This window comes from Bos grunniens, chromosome 4, assembly GCF_055505025.1.
Source record: "Bos grunniens cultivar Pamir isolate PY7600 chromosome 4, Bosgru_T2T1.0, whole genome shotgun sequence".
Lineage (NCBI taxonomy): Eukaryota > Metazoa > Chordata > Mammalia > Artiodactyla > Bovidae > Bos > Bos grunniens.
The window spans coordinates 93,937,619-93,958,403 of NC_141168.1; the positions used below are offsets into that span (position 1 = coordinate 93,937,619).

Consider the following 20,785-nt stretch of genomic DNA (forward strand, 5'->3'; position numbering starts at 1 on the left):
TTATTTTCTTTTTAAAAAATGGATTTAAATCACCTGCCTGATTTAGTTGCAAGTGATAATAATGATTTCATTATTTTCAACCTCAGTATTTAATATTTCACTCTGATCAGTGCTATGATGGGCAGTAAATTTATGACACATAAATGTTTACATTGGAATTAGTTTTTTCTTCTTGTAATTAGAAAAGAAATAAAAAACTGGTTGGGATGCCTGAAAACCTAAAGATATTTCTTAAGGTCCACACTAACAAGTTCAGGTTATTGGGAAAAAAAAAAAACAACACAGTTTTTAAGCTTAGAGGTTTTTACGAGAATTAAGCAACTGTATTCTGTGATTACAGGTTTAAGAATGACACATTTTTAGCATATAAACTTCATTGGCATTTCAGATATTCAAGGTGAAATGTGAAATAATAAACATTTCAGTTCTCTTATATATCCATGCTTGCCATTGAGTACCTTGTTTCATAAAATACTACTAGAGAGAAATATTAGTGTTGTGTGCAAGTTTCAGTCCAGAATTTGTTCAGGATGGAGAGAGAGTGTTTGCTTTGTTTTTCCTTCTACTACCTACATGACTTTTTCTTTTGAACTTTTTGTAATAGATAAGTAGTTGAGAGGTCCATTGTTTTATGTTCCTTAGTATGACATTTATTTCTAAAATGACCTTATTGTATAAATGTTCCATTATTGTACAACGTATAACCTTTAACAAAACACTAAAGCAAATCAGCAATAGTGTTATGTCAGATATTTTGTGATGTTTTAAGTATTTTCCTAAATTATCTGGTATCATTACCATTTGCTTAACTCTTATGACAAAAAGGAATAGCTCCTGGAGACTGAACAGTGTTAGCAATATAATGCCCATTAGGAAGAAAAAGTTTCCAAATATGATGAAACTTTTCCTTGCATTGAAATTTTTTAGTACTCATGTTTGTAGTTCTTGTACAAGTGTTTGAACACTATTAAAAAATATTTTTTTCTTCATTCCCTATCTGGAATAAATGCTTTTTCAAATAAAAGAGATTCCTTTTATCCTATAGTGATATAAAGCAAAACAGTCTGTGAATTGAAAAGGGTGACACTTGACATCAATGACTTACAGTTTTTGTTTTTCACACAAATCTGTTAAATCCAAGCTTTTAAGTAGCTGGAGTCTTTTGGATTCTTTTTTTTAAATACTAAGATAAATTTGAATAAACAGTTGAATTTTAACAATAGTTTGATTACAAAAAATTGTTCTTTATCAGGTTTTTTTATATTTAATGAAGATAATATTTATTAATTGTATTAAAATTATAAACTGGATCATTATAGTTTATTCCAGCAAACTAAGCAAAGAAAATATTTACTGTGGTGGTTTACTCATTTTGTGATTGAGGTTAGCACATAGATTATATAAGCATTTAGAAGTGCCATTGTAGTTCTGTTTGCTGAATTGATTATCGTAGTAAATTTCAATTTTTGGTTTTTAACCTAGCATAATGTTACAAAAAACACTTCTTTTTTTGGCAAGAAGTTCAAGAATCTTAAACCATGGTCACTTTGCAAACTGTATTTTATTTCAGGACAACATTAATGCACTTGTTTTGAAATCAGTTTTCTTTGATTAATCAGTACTTACACTTCTAAATCACAGTGTAGTTCCATGGTTATAATGTTATCAGTTGTAACTTTATATAGTCTAGTTGATATTTACACATGCATTATAACTGTGGCTAATGGTTAAGAGACATTTCATTGAATTTTTTCATCATACTTAATGCAAATATTAATTGCATATTTTATGTGTGCTAGAAAAGGCGTTTATATACAGAGTTTTTCAACGGCTTCTGCCTTGCATAGTATAAGATGCTAACATGGTTAAAGTAATAAGAAAGCAACATATAACTTTTTATATGTTTACCTACAAAGGAAGGTTACCAGTAATAATGATGCTTTTTTGAAAAGGGTGATTGTTTTATATTCCCTGTGCTAGCTTATAGTTAGAAGAAGATTACAGTAGATAACAATTTTAAATTTTGTAGACTATTCCATTTCCTTTGGGGTTCTATCTTTCATGTAAAAATAATTCTAAAACAAAGGTTCTGCTATTTGTCAAAATGTTTTGTTGTAGGTCAGTTAAAAAGTAAGTGCATTCTAATTCTTTTCAAAGTATTTTCATTCACATTATATCCTGATAGAGTTGTAGAACAGATATTACACCATTACCATTGGGAAAACTGGAATACAAGAAAGACTTACTGATATGGCTAAAGTCTATTAAGGTGATCAGTGGCAAAGTCTGGACTAGATCTAATTTAATTGAATAGTTTTCCCACTTGACTTGTGGATCGTTTGTATGGAGTTACCAAATTTTGTTTCTTCTGATGATCAGTCTTTAGTGGATAGAATTTTGGCTTTCTTCTTAGGATGCAGTTGCTTAATTTTAAATGGCTTTATGTCATATGCATGACTGCATTAAGGTCATTTAGATGACTCATGAATAACTGGTAATACCACATTAGGAATCCAAAGTTCATTCAGATCCCATGGTTTTTCAAGTGTAAAATATGTCTGAATCGTATACTTCTGTGTGTTACAGGTCCCTAAGACCACTCCTATGTTCACTGATTTACTAAAAGGACTCAGACCCCAGCATAGCTGTACTCACAGCTAAGATTTATTATATCGGAAGGATAGAAAGCAGAATCAGCAAAGGGAAAAGGTGGATGGGGCAAAGTCCAGAGAAAACCTAGCTCAAGTTTCCACAAATCTTCTCCCGTGAAAGTCACATAGCATAGACTTAATTGCGCTGGCAGTGAATATGACAACATGTGTGAAATGCTGCTACCAGGAAAGCTCATCTGAGACATAAGTGCCCAAGGTTTTTATTGGAGGTAGTTCACACAAGGCACCATTTGTCCAGCATATACTAAACTGACTCCCAGGAGAAAAGTGGGTATTTGGTGTAAACCACATTGTCTATACAGATAGTTTAGGTAGAGTAAGCCACTTTAGCAGTTAGGAATGATGGGAACTTTTTCTAAATCTAACTTCCCAGATATTGTCGCAGGCCGTCCTTTCTAAGGAAAGCAACTTAAGGTCTGTTGTGTTAACTCTTTTCCATACAGTCTCGCCTTCATTATATCCTTATGTTCCCTCTGTGTAAGTGTTGGTGTGTGGACATGGAGCAAAAAAGTTTTGAGCCCAAGTCTATAGTTAAAAAATTTATTCTGAATCAATCAGTAATAATTTTTGTTTATGGAATTATTTTTTAAAAAATAAATCTTAACCATAGATTCACTTCATTTAGTAAATAATCATAATATTAGCTAACATTTTTTGTGTTAACAGTCTTCTAAATGTTTTACATGTCTTCATTTAGTCCTCACATACCCTTTGATGTAGGTACGATTATGATAAAGAGTCTAACTAAAATTATTTCTAAGTTAACAAAAGTGTTAATACACAGTTGGCTCTAATATATTTCAACATCAAAAAAGTGAAATGTTGATTTAAGAACATGTCTACTAGGCAAGGGAAGTGGGAGGGGGGTTCAGGATGGAAAACACATGTATACCCATGGCGGATTCATGTCAGTATATGGCAAAACCAATACAATATTGTAAAGTAAAAAATAATAATAAAAAAAATAACATGTCTACTTATTTTTATCCACATTTTTTCTTGCCATATATTGAATATAATTGAGAAGAAGCAAATTATAGTATGTAACAGGTAATGAAGGAAGAAATAATCTGATGTATTTATTAAGTCAATTATTATATTTGTTTTACAGTTTAATCTTATCTTCTCTTTCTCCTATTAGTATAAACAAAGAGAATTATTGTTTGTGAGAGGGAGGTACAGATAAGGACATAGAGCAAAAATGAGTAATGTATATGATATAGAAATCTTTAACGCTTTCTTTCCTATAGAATTTAAAATTTTTATTTTCTAATTTTTTTCCCTCATCAGTCTTTAGATGACCTTTCAAATGTATCTTCTGATGACTCAGTACAACTTCACGCCTACATTTCAGACACTGGTAAGAGACTTTGTGGTTTAATTATTACTTAAAAACTATTGAGTATCATTATTACTACCTTATCTTCCACATTTATTTTTACAAATCATTTTTCTATTCTTTAGTCATATTTTCATGTTACTTTTTTTCTGTAGCATATTCTTCATTAAATTCTATAATGTTTATTATTGTATGTGTGTTTCCTTTCTTTAAGGTTGTTACTGTTATCATTTGAAAAAGGATAAATTCTGAGCATTTTGTCATTGCTGATAAACTTTGAAACCAATCTTTTCTTTGAGTCTAGCTGATAATTGTCTGCATGATTCTTAGTAAATTGTTTTGGGGCAGATTTTAGTTTAGTATTTGTTTTCATACATGCAGGAGTCAGTAGATTTTTGGGTAAATGAAGCTTTTGTATAGGAGTTTACGAAAACAAGAAATGCTTGGGTGAGGTGAGATTCATGACTGAATTAGCATGTGTGCAAAATGGCCAGTGACTTGAGGAAACAAATAATTTCATCATTGTTATTGAGTTATTAGATAATGTCAGTGATGGTTTTCTTATCTTGCTTCTCATGATTCTTATGTGAATCTCTCTTTTCTGAGGATTCTGGTATTCTAGCTGTTTTGTCCATTCATTTAACAAGTATTTATCAGCTTCTTAAAGGATATGGAAGCATTATACTAAGCATTTTTAATAAGTTTTTCTTTCTTTCAGACAAAATTATGCATAATCACTAAAGAGGCAGTACACTAGAGTGGTTAAGAGCACAACTTTTTATCCAAATTGCTTGGGTTTAAACCCCAGCTTTGCCACTTAATAGTTGGGTGAACTTGGATGAGTCTTAACTTCTCTGTATCTTAATTCCTCATCTGTGAAATGGGATAATAGTAATACTTGCCTCATACTAATCCTCAACTAATATTAATTGTATTAGTAGTTACATGGGGGGCATTATATATTAGTGTTGTTCGATAAACATTTACTTTACTAGTTGGGCTCCAGAGTCTCTTTGAGTCTGGATGCCATGTCCTTAACCTTATGGCAGGAAGTAGAACTAGTGCAGTGCACTTATGGAATGATTCTTGGACTAGTGGACTGGCCCTTCATTGAGGAATCTTGTTTTAAAAAATAGTGGCTAGGTTAGACAATATGCTTAGTGATGAGATTTATTTCTATCCTGGTCCTAGTTCCTTATCTGGTTATAGATTAGTAACGAAGAGGTTGCACAGCACCTGCCATGAGTAGTAATGTTGTCCTAATGAAAACACAACCTATTATTTCCACTGTAATATCTCACCATCATCTGAAAATGTATGTAGCCTCATTATCTTTTAAAATCAAATTACCTTTCTATCTTAGGGCTTGTTTTATAATAGCCCCATATTTTTCCTTTTGTGTACCCATCCTAGTCTGATCTCCCTGCCTATCAAATTTGTAACAAATCTGATTATTATTTTTTAAAATGCTTTCTGACATTCCTTTCTTCTTTCCTTTTCTATTTCTTGCTAGTTTCCTTGTTTTTATTAACTCATAATTGGTTATGGTTTGCTGCCTAAGTGGCCCCTGATTTCTATTATCCTTTCCCAAACCTTTCCTGAACACAGCATGTAAAGCCATTCCCTTGTTGGCATGCTGACACTGTTGAGTGATGGTGGTTTTTTAATGTGATGAAAGTGTTGTACAGTTTGTTCTGCATGGGTCTCCGAGTGAAGGATAATTGAAAGAGGTGAACAGTGAATAATAAAGTCTCTGACAGCAAGATGACCCAGGTCTATCCCCAGTCTTCAGTTCAGTTCAGTCCAGTCGTTCAGTCGTGTCTGACTCTTTGCGACCCCATGAACCGCAGCACACCAGGCCTCCCTGTCCATCACCAACTCCCAGAGTCTACCCAAACCCATGTCCATTGAGTCGGTGATGCCATCCATCCATCTCGTCCTCTGTCGTCCCCTTCTCCTCCTGCCCTCAATCTTTCCCAGCATCAGGGTCTTTTCAAATGAGTCAGCTCTTCACATCAGGTGGCCAAAGTATTGGAGTTTCAGCCTCAGCATCAGTCCCCAGTCTTATATTTTGTCAAATCAGGAACACTGATATTAGATAGAAAGGAAATGAAGGACAATTCTGAATATAAAGTGCAAATCTTAGAAAAACTTTCATGAAAACCTGGGAGAGATTTCTGTAGAACTGCTTTTGCCAGTATAGATTTGTAGATGTTTTGTGACTAAAACAATTTACTAAGAAGCTGCTCAGACCTTTCTTTGCCTAAGTATGTATAAAATACAAAATATTTAGTCAGCTCCAAAGCTTGGCCACTTGGTTTTTTACAAGAGCAATTTATACGTCTGGTCAACAAGATAGTCTAAACTGCTATGCAAAAATTTGCTTCCTACACATAGAAAAACTGAAAACAGTAGAATAAAAATACCTAAAAGAGGAAATCTACAGGTGGAATAGACTATGAGGAAAAGCAAATATAGGGAAATGAAGAAGAAGTGAAGCCAAAGAGCTTATAGGAGTGTAAAGACTGCTCTTTTAATTTTGATAGCATTTCTGTGCCCTCAAATTTAAAAGAGGCACAAATGGGCTAAGGCAGAGGAAAGCCTGGAACCACAGGCCTTTGCATAAAGCCCAGATTCACAGAGGGTGACTTGATATGAAAGAGGAACTAGAAGAACTTAGCCTACTGTCAGAGGAAAGAACAAAGAATGTCAAGGTCATGGTTGGGAATGGTATCACTCATATGAAATTGAAAGGCTGTCATATCACATGTGGGTGATACAAGATTCAGCCATCCTCAAGTAGTTGTGTACCACAGGGAGTATGATAAAAATAATCGTAGAGATAAAACAAGCTAAGAATACCACACTGTAAAAAAGAACCACATCCAGTTATATAAATCAAAAAATAGTTATTGAAATTAAGGTGAGTGAATTAATTAAAAAGCAGACCAGGTACAGATGAGTGGAGACTTAGTAAACTGTTGGAGACCTGAAAAGGTGATCTTAAGTAGAGTACAACATGGCTTTGGGGTAGGAAGATGGAAAATGAGACAGAATTATTCAAAGTACATCTCTTTACTCAAGATCTGAACAAAATAGGAATGGGTTTTGATTTTCAAGACTGCCTGACTTGGATGGTTTGTGTCAATTCAGTAGAAAAAAATGACTTCTTAGAAAAGTCTTCAGAATAAATTATACTTGTAAATTGCTATATATTGTGAATGAGAAAGATTTGCCAAAAGATCAGATAGATCTTGTTGTTTGTTGTTTTAGTCGCTCAGTCTTGTCATTGGCTATAGCCCACCAGGCTCATCTGTCCCTGGGATTCTCCAGGCAAGAATACTGGAATAGGCTGCTGTTTCCTCCTCCAGGGGATCTTCCCAATCCAGAGATCAAACCTGTATCTCCTTCATTGGCAGGCAGATTCTTTACCCCAGAGCCACCTGGGAAGTCCAGATAGATCTTACCCTGTAGCTTTTGCTTGCAGTTCAATTTCAGAGCTATCAATATTAATTAAGTTACAGCTGAACAGTGAAGGCTAACACAGAAGGTATTGTTTTGTTTCTGTTAAAAGCTCTTTGGAAAGAGAATCCAAAGTGGACACCACTGTGTCGTTGGTAGTATCATGATAGCCTGGTAGGTAATTTTGTGATGTAACCAACACATATAACATCTTATGGCTGTGAGTACAGATGACAGGAATCTATTTTATCCTGGTGACATCCTTTGTCTTACCTGTCATTTCAAATTCTCCATTTCATGTTGTCCTTTTTGTTTTCGTTCTTCATCTTCCTCCTTTTTGTGTCTTTTGTTCCTCTTCATTTTGTCTTAAATGACTAGTATATGCTCACTATGACCCATATGCTGTGGCAGGCGTCTGTAACGATCATGGCAAGACATATGCGTTGTACGCCATCACTGTGCACCGGCGCAACATGAACACTGAGGAGATGTGGAAGACCTACCGTCGCTACAGTGACTTCCACGACTTCCACATGAGGATCACCGAACAGGTCGTGAGGTTTTTAAAGTTTGTGTGCTTTATATTGTTCCGTGATTCCATGTTTGATTCTGAATGGTTGTGAGTGATACTAAGGTACTGACCGAAGCTAAGAAAATAAGGTAACAATTTTTTATAATCAACAGTGAATGTTAGAATGATTTTGTCCATTTAACTAATAAATTTTAAAGTCCTAATCATTGTGGACTAGTGACAAAGTACCAATGATATACCTTGGAAAATTAGAATAAATGTGTATGTCTGATTTTAAGAGAGTGTGTATGTCTTGTCCTTTGCATAGGTATTTGGGTTTATTTAACATATAGAGATCATTGTAAGACAATTTGTGATTTCTGTTTGGTAATATAATTTAAAGCTGTGGTTATTTTAAATGGCATCCTTTCCCAACTACTAACAGGTAAATCCTTGATCCATTAAGTTGTATGAAGAACCAAAACCTAAATTATATTTTAAATTAACCAAATAATGTTTTTAATTCTTACCAAATACAACTCTCTTGTTTCATAGAAGTATGAGGACTCTTAAATGTAACAAATGTAAACATTTTTATTTTTCTCTGTTTTATCTTTTATTAAATATTTTTTCTTCTTTTTAACTTAGAACAAAATAAATTATCAGTGGATAAATTGGAGTAGGTAATCTATGAAATTTATTTTAAGTCACAATAATCTTTCATGCAGTGTTTTAAAATATATGATTATTAGTAAGCCCATAGAATAATAATAATGGTGACATTTGATTGGGTGAACTAAGCTTTGAAATGACATTTTACTACATAAATAATCAGAAAATATATTTTTCACTTAGGATGTAGAAAATGTATGGTTCACACCATAATTCTCATTAAAATATTTTGTAAATAGAGTGAGATAACCTACTAATAAAGCTTTAAAGTGTTTAGAAACCTGGTTATTATTGACTCCACAAGCCCATGTTAAAAGGACTATTTTTAATTATATTCATAAGGAAATTAATAACTTGGGCATATCTCTATTGTTCTTGTTAAATAGATCTCCATGTTTAGCTTGATTTGTTTGCAGAAGTGAAAGAATTTTCTGCCCCCCAAAATTCCTGTTTGATATTTTTTTTAAATCACATAGTTCATATATCTCTTCCTTTTCATCCTTACACTTTAACTTAACATGACAAATTTTAAAGTAATGTGATTTACTGGGAGTAGTTTTAGTTACTTGCAAATTTATGGGAATTTCGTATAATATGAAATTTTCTTTGTATGAATAGTTTTAATTTTTCCCTACTGTTCAGAGGAATAATCATTGCTTAAAGATTCTAGGCTAGGACTGTAAATGCTGTGTTGATAGATTGACAAATATAGATAAAGAACATACTTTTTAAAAAGTCTACTAATAGAACAATTCATGTGGAAAATTTACTTTTCAGTATAGCACAAAAATTAAATGCAACTAACTGATAAAGCACAATTCAGTTTTGAAAGTGCTCAGTGCAGACAGATGACGTGGATGTGTTAAAGTTACAGTAGTATGTGATTACTAAAGCATATCGATTGCTTTTGGAGCTTAAGAAATTAAAACCTAAGCTTGTTAAGTGAAATTTTAGGTTTAAGGAAAGTACTAAGCACTTGTAAATAAGACTCATACTATTTGCCTTTTAGTTCTGCCTTATTTTTATCTTTAGTTTTATTTTATATTTGTATTTTTAAAACAAATCCTGTAAGAAAATGCAGTGAGCTTTTAGTTCACTGGTGACAACAGTACAGTCAGTGGACGAAATAAATTTTAACTCCATAGAGCTGTCTAAGTATTAAAGTTATTTTAGAACAGATTTCTTTTTTTTTAACTTTCATTTCATTTCTTTAACTTTGTGACATAAAGTTTTTTCCCATTCTAAACGTATGAACTATTATTTTCTTTAATGAACTTTGAATCCTTCTAATGAAAAATTCTAAATGTTTTTCAAATTTTCTAGACCTGACATATTCAGTGTGGAAAGATAAAATCTTTGGGTTTGGAATTTCTGTGATTTATGTATAGTATTTGAGTTCTTTGTGAACATTGAAATACATTTTAATTTATGTTAGTTCTTTAGGTAGGTTTCTTTTTCTTTTTTTTTTTCTTGCATTCATTTAAAAATATTTTTGTGACTTTTTGGCAGAGGAAATCCTATTACTTTGTAGGGAATGGACTGCTTTGTACTTGTAAATAATCTTTTAAATATCAAATAGTGAATTAATATAGAGCATTAAATTTTTCCATTTTTCTTCCTTTTAAAATAGCAGTATTTGAGAAAAACTGTTAGTCATAGTGCTTCTGGTACAGACAGATAATTTTAAAACCAGCTTGATAATTTAGACTTTAAGAAAATAACTGTTACATTTAATTTTTTTATTAATAAGGTTTAATGTTTCAAAATTTTGGAAATTGTTGTTTTGAGGAGTACTGCTATATTCCCTTGGTGTGTTAGTTTACTGGAACTGCCATAACAAAATACCCAGCAGAAATCCGTTTTCTCATAGTTTTGGAAGCTAGAAGTCCAAGATCAAGTTGTTGGCAAATTTGATTTCTCTTGAGTCAGCTCTCTGACTTTCAGATGGTGCTGAATATGGCCTCACAGGACTTTTCACTGTATGCTCCCATTCCCGATGGGTCTTTGTATCCCTCTTATAAGGGCTTTGTTTTGATTTTATTCCCTCTCTGAAGGCCTTGTCTCCAAATACAGCCACTTCTGAAGTACTGGAGATTAACGTTTCAACATGTGAATTATAAGGGAATAAAATGTATTGGTAATACCTAAATAAACTATGCATTCTGTAAAATTCAATCAGTAGTTTAAGATACCATTGAAAAGTCATATTCCAGGAAACTAAATGTCTTTTAGGACACCTTGAAAAATGTAAATTTACTTCTATAAAATGGTTAAAAAATTAAAACCAGGATATTATACGTTCATACTCAATAAAGACCCATTCTTACACTTTTGTGAACCACCAAATTTGTGACTACAGCATAACATTTTCCCTGAAAATTTTTTTTTTTTGCCCCCACTTTTTTTCCTTGGCAGCGGCAAAAGAACTACTTTTAACTTTCATGCGTAACATGTGATGAACTTGTCACATTATAGCTCCAAGCAACCATCTGATTTACCATTCCATTTAATGATTTATCAGAATCTTCCAGTTTCTGGGATGAAAATTATCCTACACCTTTTCATTTCCTCTTTTCTTTAATCTCTGCACCAGGAATGAGTTTTCTTTACAGACTCATTGTTGTCTGTGGTTATTTAATCAAAGAATGATTTTAGAAAGCTTGTTGCATCCTGGATATGTATCGCACAGGAAAAGTAATGAAGCTCCTCATTAAAGTTTTAGATACTAGATACTGTTAGCCCAAGCACAATGACTTGCTGAATGATGTTGTTCTTCCACTTTGTTAGCAGCTAGTATGGTTAAAATCTGTGCTTTATTAACAAGGCATGGTGGATTGCTACCTATCTGGACTTTTGAAGGTGGAGTCTATAGATGCTAAACTTCAGATATGTACACTTGTTTTTGTTAGTGACTTTACAAATATAAAATATATGCTATATAGCTCTTTTATTTTCTTAGTTATTATGAATTTATTTTTCATGTAGTTTCATGCAGGGGAAAAGTATCAGTGTTATACTATATGTCATTATATAGAGAGAGTTATAGCTATAATCTATATTTTGAAGTTTGCCTCTTCTACTTTTAATAGTTAGCTATTACAGTGATTAACTGATTTGAAGTCATCAATATAAAAATATTTGAGTTTTTTTCAAGAAACCAGAAACTCGTAACTCTGATTATTAATAGTTTATTTGCTAATACTTTATTCTTGTCAAAAGGTTTTTAAATAAATGTTTTTTAAAACCTCTTGTTACTAAAATTTTGAATGATCTTAAAATCAGAGAGATTATTAAAATGAAAAACCATGTGGTTCATCAGTTATCCATGTTTGTCATTCTTAGAAAATAACTTCTTTATAATAACATTAGAACTGTGGTTTGGATCTATTTGCACAGTATTTTATGTTTTCTGATTTTGGCTTAATAAGATAAAATATGTTGCAAAATCTGTTTAAGATACTTCTGATACATAGAGAAATTATCACTTGGAAAATACTTTTCTCTTTTTGAAAAAAAAAAATCTAAGACTATTGAATGTATTTTGTTTTGTAGTTTGAAAATCTGTCAAGCATATTAAAGCTTCCTGGTAAAAAGACTTTTAATAATATGGATAGAGATTTTTTAGAAAAGAGAAAAAAAGATCTAAATGCATATTTGCAGGTAAGTTCAGGTTTATTATTACTCATAGGTTTTCATTTTAATAGATCACACAAATATAGTTGATTTCTTTGGTAGAGAATGCTTTTACTGTAAATAGTGAGATAGCAGCCACTTTTGAGGTGCTGAGATGTGACTTGCAATCTGATCAGTAATTTATGAATATTGTTTCTCTGTTTATTAATTTAGAAGTTTTCTGGACACTCAGTGCTAGAAATTTTACCTTCAGGTTTGAATGAATACATAGCCACACCCACAGCCCCCACCCCCACACACACCTACACACCCACATCTGTACACACACACACACACACTCAGTGCTAGAAATCTTACCTTCAGGTTTGGATGAGTACATAGCCACACCCACACCCATACCCCCACACACACCTACACACCCACACCTGTACACACACCCAGCAGATTTCTCTTCTGAAATAATAAAATGTGTCTCATAAGTTATTTCCTGTGTAAGGATTGTCAGAAATGACTTTGTTTTAGAAAGTAGTACCCAAATACCAGATTTTAATAATATCACTTTATGGCTTTTTATACTAATGAATGATTTATGAAGATGTCTCATCTGTTAATATTAGCTCCCCACTTCACTCTTTAGGAGTCAGCAAATTCCAGCCTACAGACCATATCCAGCCTGCCACCTGCTTTATTAGAGTTTATTATATTATTAGAACACAGCTACCCATTTAGTTTACTGCTGTCTATGACTGCTTTTACACTACTACATTGGAGTTGAGTAGTTGCAGCAGACTATGGATCACAGAACGTAAAATAATTATTATATGAACTGTACATAAAAAATTTGCTGACTGTGTCCTAGTATTTAGTGAAACTTAGCCAATACTATACTTGATATTTTGGGGGAAGTTTTCTCTCTTAAACATTTATAAGTTTAATTGAGTTTGCTTATAACTATTCCATAGCACTACATATAACTATTCCATAGCACTACAGTTTACTGAAAGGATAGGAAAAACATATAAATCTGCTGTTATTCACCTTTGTCTTCTGGCTTAAGGCTAAATGATATTATTTATATGACTTGTCAAACATTTTGATTTTTTAGAATGTATTAACTTTCGTTGCATTAAAATCTGTATTAATTATTTAGAAAATAAGCACCTTTTTTGAAATCTGGTGCCATAAATGTATGTTTTAGTTGTGGCTGTACCGTCTGCGTCTTAGCTAATGATCTCAATATGTCAAAACATGTTTCATTGAAGGAATTGAGCTAGAATGTTAGACTATATCATGTTGTAAAAGCAATATTTTGTTTTGGGCCCTCTTTATAATACTTAAAAATTTTAATTGTTTTATGTACTTTCCATTAATGGTAACTTTAAAATTAGAATGTGAATAACATAGCAGTTTACTACTATGGATCTTCTTAGTTATAAGCTGTAAAACCTGAAAATGGAATAGTAGATAACATTTTGGGGAATTCCCTGACAATCCAGTGGTTAGGACTTCACACTTCCACTGCAGGGGGAACTAAGAGCCCACATGCTACATGGCGAGGCTAAAGTAAATAGATAGATAATAGATAAATGTGTTAATATTTTAAAAAATGTTGATAACATTTTTTACTATACATTCTTAGCTTTCTAGCAGATGACACTGTAAGTAGTAGTTAATTTCCAGTACCCTCTCAATATAAGATGCCTCTGATTTTTCCTGTTAGTTACTGTTAACTCCTGAAATGATGAAAGCGTCTCCAGCCTTGGCTCACTATGTGTATGATTTCCTTGAGAACAAAGCCTACAGTAAAGGGAAAGGGGATTTCGCTCGCAAGGTAAGCAGACCATTGCATTGGCTTTCTTCATAGGTCTGTTTTCTTACTTTGTTTTCAGTAAAAGAAGATAATTTATATTTATGTGTGTGTTTTAAAACTAGAAATTTTATTAAATGTTCTTTGGCATCTTCTGTGCTTTATCAAAGAGTCAGACACGTCTGAGTGACTGAACTGATGCTTTATCAAGCCTACTATATATAGGCATATCTAATAAACTCCTGTCTTTACATGCAGATTAAAACCCAGTAGTAGCTGGAAAGGGGAGGGAAAAAAAAAAAGCTTTGTTTCTGAAATGATGCTTTAAGGAAAGTTGGCCTAAGACAAGCCACAGGCTTTCATTAGTTTAAAAAGGAGCTGTTAATACTTCTTATTGGGAGGAAATGTCTTTTAATTGGAGTAAGGATAGTAAAAATGTTAAGTAGACTGTGTCCCTGAAAGAATTTATGCCTTTTGAGTGAAACAGTTATTATTTAAATTTTTAGGGACACAGGCCTATTCTGGAAGTAAGACGCTAGGTTAAGACAATAAATGATTTACTGCTCAAGTTGGGTGAGAGAGCTCAGTGGGTGAGAAGGCAAACAGTGGAGTCAGGCAGCATTTGGTTCAGATTCCTGTTCTGCCATTTATTAGTTGTGGCCTGCAAAATGTTACTTGACCTCTGGGCCTTTAGTTTCCTCAAGATCGAAGGTGTTAATCCTCAGTTTAGAGCATGTGTGAATCAAATGAAATAATCTCTGCATGACAGTGCCTGTCTGAATCAGTGCTGGCTCTTAGAAGTAGTAACAATAGTAACAGGAGCTGCAGCATTAGTTGGGGAAACTGTAAGTAGGAATTCTGTGTATTACTTTTGCAACTTTTTAAAAGTCTGAAGTTATTTCACAATGAAAATTAAAAGACTTCCCTACCTCTCATCCCCTATAAAAAGACTAACTTGTTTAAAAAAGATTAAGGAATTGGTACAACTAAGTAAAAATTAACAACTGTAAGAACTTCAAATGATCTCTCAAGGATACCATGGTTTAACATCCAAGTGAATGTTAACATTTCTAAATGGAATGTTTTATTTTAATAAGAAATTCTAGGTTATGTATTTTATAATGGTGGGGGAAAAATATGGTGACCTTATCTTTGTATTTCATGATTGAAGTGTATGAGTTTTAATTCCAACTTTAAAATGGTTTATTGTCAATAGAGATGCATGTCAATATTCCATCTTTTTTATGTTTACCTTAGTTTCTCTCTTAAGATAGCATCTATTTGAGATAAATTATAAATTGATAATACCCTTTTGAGATAAAAGAAGCATTATATTGTTTAGTCGCTAAGTTTTATCCAGCTCTGTGACTCCATGGACTGCAGCATGCCAAGCTTCCCTGTCCTTCACTATCTCCTGGAGTTTGCTCAAACTCAAGTCCATTACCATCCAACCATTTCATTCCCCGTAGCCCCTTTTTCCTCCTGCCCTCAATGTTTCCCAGCATCAGGGTCTTTTCCAGTGAGTTAGCCCTTCACATCAGGTGGCCAAAGTATTGGAGCTTCGGCTTCAGCATCAGTCCTTCCAGTGATATTCAGGGTTGATTTCCTCCAGGATTGACTGGTTTGAGTATTATATTAAATGTAGGCATTTTCTTTTTTGCCACCCTACAGTAGCATGTGCGTATGTGTGTGTATGTATATATGTATGTGTTTATCTCCAAATAGTTGCATGTCACTTTTTAAAAAAATTACTACTAGAGTCTAAAAATACTTTTGAGTCACTTCTGGGACTCCATAGTAACATACATTTTCATAAATCATATTAATAATTACTAAGTTCATCTTGACCTCTTTCAGATTGTTGGGATAATTTTCATGAATATCAAGAGGATTTTTCAGCTACATTTCCTTTTTGGATAAATTGTAGTATAATATTTTCCTTTATTGTATTTCACTGGAAATTAAATAGCTATTAGAGAAAATAATCTACAAACATTTTATCACTGGCTAATCATGTTGGAGAAGACTGAGAGTCCCTTGGACTGCAAGGAGATGCAACCAGTCCATCCTAAAGGAGATCAGTCCTGGAGGTTCATTGGAAGGACTGATGTTGAAGCTGAAACTCCAGTGCTTTGGCCATCTGATGCGAAGAGCTGACTCATTTGAAAAGACCCTGATACTGGGAAGGATTGAGGGCAGGAGGAGAAAGGGACAACAGAGGATGAGATGGTTGGATGGCATCACCATCCATGGACATGGGTTTGGGTGGACAGGGAGGCCTGGCATGCTGCAGTTCATGGGGTCACAGAGTGGGCCACGACTGAACAACTGAACTGAACTGAATCAGAGTTTGAGAAATAATACTTTATAACACATTATCTTGGTCACACAATTTGCCTAGCTTTTCAAAATTTATGGGCCAGTTCCTAGAAGAAGTAATAGACAAGTAGTCTTCCTCTATGCACACAGTATCTTTCCAGTTTTTTTTTTTTTTTTATCATAGTGTAATGGCATTTTTAAGCTGTAGGTAGGGACCTAAATTTAAATTCAAATTCCCTTGTTTGCATTTTTAACTGATACAAATAACTGAGGTGACAATTGAATAGGTAACATCTAGTTAAGTCAGGCTAAGTGTACACTTTTGCAGGCAGTCAATAATTTACTCATCTGCTTGGTAATTTGCAATTGTCTTTTTTTTTTTTTTTTTTTTTGCTTTAAACATCTGTTTTAGGACAAATCTTGCTTCTGGAAATATTAGATTGTGATAGACTGATTTTATGCTTCTAAAATTCTACTTTTTTTATGGTTGAGAGACATAATCATGTGTAAAAGTTTTTCCATGCTCCTTTGCTCCCTCCACTTTGCACTGCCAATACAGATGTTTAAGCTTTACCCTCAGAAATTGGAGGGTGAAAAAACAGGAACAAAAAGGGAAATGGATTCTGAAGATCTAGGATTGGTGCTCAGACAACTATTTTTAATTATGATGTAACTCATGGTGTAGATTTAAGTTCTCTTATTTTGAAAGAGTATTAGTGGTAGTTAGCCTCATGCCTGGGCTTCCCGGGAGGCACTAGTGGTAAAGAACCTGCCTGCCAATGCAGCAGGCATAAGAAATGTGGATTTGATCCCTGGTGGGGGAAGATCCCCTGAAGGAGGGCGTGGCAATCGACTCCAGTATTCTTGCCTGGAAAATTCCATGGACAGAGATGCCTGGTGGGCTACTGTCCATGGGGTCACAAAAAGTTGGACATGACTGAAGCAATTAGCATAGCATAGCCTCAAGCCTGGATAGCAATTGAGGTTGTATTCATTTAACCAACTTAAGATTGTATTAGCTGAACCCATGTTTCCACTATGAAGTGTAAGATATATAAAATTCTAAAGTACTTTTGATGGTGTTCAAACAATTTTTAATGTAAGTTATAGATTCAAGTGAAATTCATGCCTTTTTGCTTCTGAAATTCTACCTTATCTGTGAACATTAAAACTTGGTTGAATGGTGGCCATTTTTCCTAAAGTTGTACATTTTAAGTGTGGTATTCTCATGTTTATCTCTCTTAAGAATTCTTGTGTTCTAATACACGTGGCAGTAGTGTCAGTATAGAAGTAATGTCCTGACCAATTTGAACACACTGTTCTGGTTAACTGAAAATTACTATTGTATATAGAATTAGAATTACACACATACATATATATTATAATTTTTCACCCAAATATATATATGTATATATAATTTTACACACAAGTACACATGCACACACGATGGTTAACTTCTTCTTGTTACTCTTTTTAATCTCTGTATCTCTTCAGTGGTAGCGATTTTCAAGCCTTTCTTCCTCATTTGTCACCTTTGGTTCTACTGTGAATTTGTTGTACTGTGACAGTGTCCTTCCTACAGGTTGTATTTTCCAGCAAGCATATCTGTAAGACTGTTGTCCTTGCTTAAGCCAGAGAATTATTGACACTTTTACAGTTATCTTGAAATTCCCTTTTGTTGTTATTGTTTAGTACAGTACCTATTTCACCTTTTCTGGTTTTCTTGTTGGAAATCCTGAAAGCATATTAAATACTTTTATCTTATTAATATCTATTAACGTTGTGTTTCTTAAATAGTGGGGTTCAGTGTTTTTTGCTATGATTGCTATTTTTTTTTCTTCCTGCATGGAACATAATTTGTTTCTATGGTAGTTTTTATAAGATTCAACACTTTCTGGAAAATATTCTTAGTATTGTTTGACTTTGGTTTGTTGTCTGGTTTTTATTTTCTCCTTTCCTTCCTTTCCTCCTCCTCTCCCTCCCTCCTTCTCTCTTTCTTTCGTTTTGTTTGTTTTTATCTGTTAAAAATCAAGATCCATATGTATCTTTGGGTTCTTTATTAGATGGCTCTCCCTTTCTTAATTGAAACTATCTGGCATCTATTACAGTCAGAATGTCAATTTTAAAGCTTCCTATCCCTCTGAGATTATTTCTTTATATATCTCTTAGCATATTTTCTTTACGGTTTTTCTATTCTGCCTTAGTAAAATATGGCTTGCATGTCTGATTTACAGCTTTTCTTTTTCCTAATAGATTCCAGATTCCTTCCATAGATTCTAATTGAGCATGAAACCTATCCTAAAAACTACTTTGTTAAATAAATCTTAGTTCTTTGAGCTTTCTGTTTGTTTATTGTATCTGCTCATTTACTTTTCAGTATTGCTCAGAATATCTGTCATTGTTGCCTTGAATCACGGCAGAAGTATGTTGTGGCTGTTTATACTTGGATAAGTTTCCGTTTGGGAAAACTCTTCATTTTTTTCAGAGGTTTGCTTAGTAAGAAGGCAACCCAAGGTTTATTTTCATTTTCTTCCAGTAAATATATCACTTGTATATTTGTGTCTGAAAATACATTTTAAAGACACTCTGAAGACAACAGTTTCGTACTTTTAAAAGGCAATGAGTTATTATAGACTGGAAAGTTATTACACCTTTTGTGTGTGGCACTTGGTTTTCTGAGGCTTCTCAGTTGAATAATAAACTTGATACAGTGAAGTCATGATATAATATCTTTTTCCCTTTAGATGGACACTTTTGTAAATCCACTTCGAAATTCTATGAGGAATGTTTCAAATGCAGTCAAATCCCTTCCTGATAGCTTGGCAGAGGGAATGACTAAAATGTCAGACAACATGGGCAAAATGTCAGAAAGATTAGGTCAAGATATAAGGCAATCATTTTTCAAGGTAAGATGTTTTCAGTAATGTCTGAAGGAAATGATTTTTAGGTCAACTAAGATTTACTGAGCTCCTGCTTAGGTTTACCTTATTTCTCTTTGTAAGTCCAAAGCTCTCTAGACACGTAGTCTCATAAAGAATTAAAAAGCTAAAGAGAATTAATTATCAGAAGTGGATACTGTAAAATGCACTCACTTCTCAGTCTCTATTGCAGTACAATTTAAAAATTAATTTAAAGCACATTGAAAATTAATGAAGTTAACATTCTTTGTACTGTTTTATTCCATTATAGCATATTTATTCTATAATGTTAAAATTTATAGCAAAACAGGTACATGCTATTGTGTAAATTATATTAGTATTCATCAGCAAGCATAAATTTCTCCTGAGTCACACGATTAAGATTCACGAGATGAAAGGGAGGAAGAGTCTTTCAACATCATCAATCCTTAGTATGTAGATACCTGTGAGAGGAACAGAGGAGTTTGCTTGGAAGCATTTTCTTTATACTGGTAGTGGATACTGGTGAATCAAGTAGTTTTTTGCTTCCTAATGTACATTTTAAAAAATAATTTCGACCTAGTTGTTTACAGTTATAATCAAGACTATGAAAGAAATCATGTAGGTATTAGAACTTTATATTTGTTAGATCATGTTTCCATGAAGAGGAAATATATATAAACACAGATAGAATTTATTTATTGTAAGAGACAATTCCTAAAATACAGTGTGTGTAAATCATACTCTTCTGTCAACTCTCATATCTTCTTGATGCTCCATCTGAATTTCTAATCGTGGGGCAGTGCACTAACTGAAGGGAGGGTTGTCTGGTGCTGCTTCTGCCGGTAACTACCCATATGACTTCATACAGAAGTCACTGAACTTTTGCATTCTTCTTTTTCCTGACCGGTACATGCAGGGGTTATAACAGGTGATCTTGGTGGTCCTTCCTATACTGAGAAATGATTACCAGCTAGCACTGGTCTTTCTGTCCCTCTTCTTGATAGCTTACATTGTGTAACAATTAGTTAATTAGTTTCTTTCAGCCTGTTAACATACTGCAAGGCTCTTTATGATAGAAGAAGAAAGATTGCAGTTCTATTCTCTTTGCTATTCACTTTTGTCTTTAAATCATTTAACATTTCTTAGCTTTAAATTCTAAAAAACATGGAGGTTTGAATGACTAATATCTCCTTCCAACTCAAAATGAATCCTTTTTTTTTTAAAGGAAAACAATCTGTTGATAATGAAATAATTACACTTTTATATTCGTTTTTTTTTTTTTTTAAACTTTACAAAGTTTATATTCGTTTTTTAATTTTAGATTGTTAATACTTTGTTAATGCTCTCTAAATTTTGTTTATCTATTGTCCCCAGAATCAAGTGCTCTTTATTATATTTGACACTTGTTTCAGTTTATTATCTTGTGTTCTTTCATTTTCTGCTTTAGTGTGTTTACTTTGTTCTTTTTTT

The 20,785-nt window shown here is 33.2% G+C and overlaps 1 protein-coding gene across 11 annotated transcripts in view; it reads left to right on the top strand.

The window, feature by feature from the left end:
- Nucleotides 1-20,785, top strand: part of SNX13 (sorting nexin 13) — a 147,775-nt gene that overhangs the window by 113,595 nt on the left and 13,395 nt on the right. For 5 of the 11 annotated variants that reach the window (XM_086397488.1, XM_086397494.1, XM_086397493.1 and 2 more), the window contains 5 exons: nt 3,963-4,032; nt 7,885-8,024; nt 12,209-12,316; nt 14,010-14,120; nt 19,160-19,321. In XM_086397488.1, coding sequence (XP_086253614.1) covers nt 3,963-4,032; nt 7,885-8,024; nt 12,209-12,316; nt 14,010-14,120; nt 19,160-19,321 — 591 coding nt within the window. Of the gene's footprint in view, nt 1-3,962; nt 4,033-7,851; nt 8,025-12,208; nt 12,317-14,009; nt 14,121-19,159; nt 19,322-20,785 lie in introns of all 11 variants that reach the window. The other 6 variants (XM_086397487.1, XM_086397492.1, XM_086397491.1 and 3 more) reach the window with 3 other exon arrangements.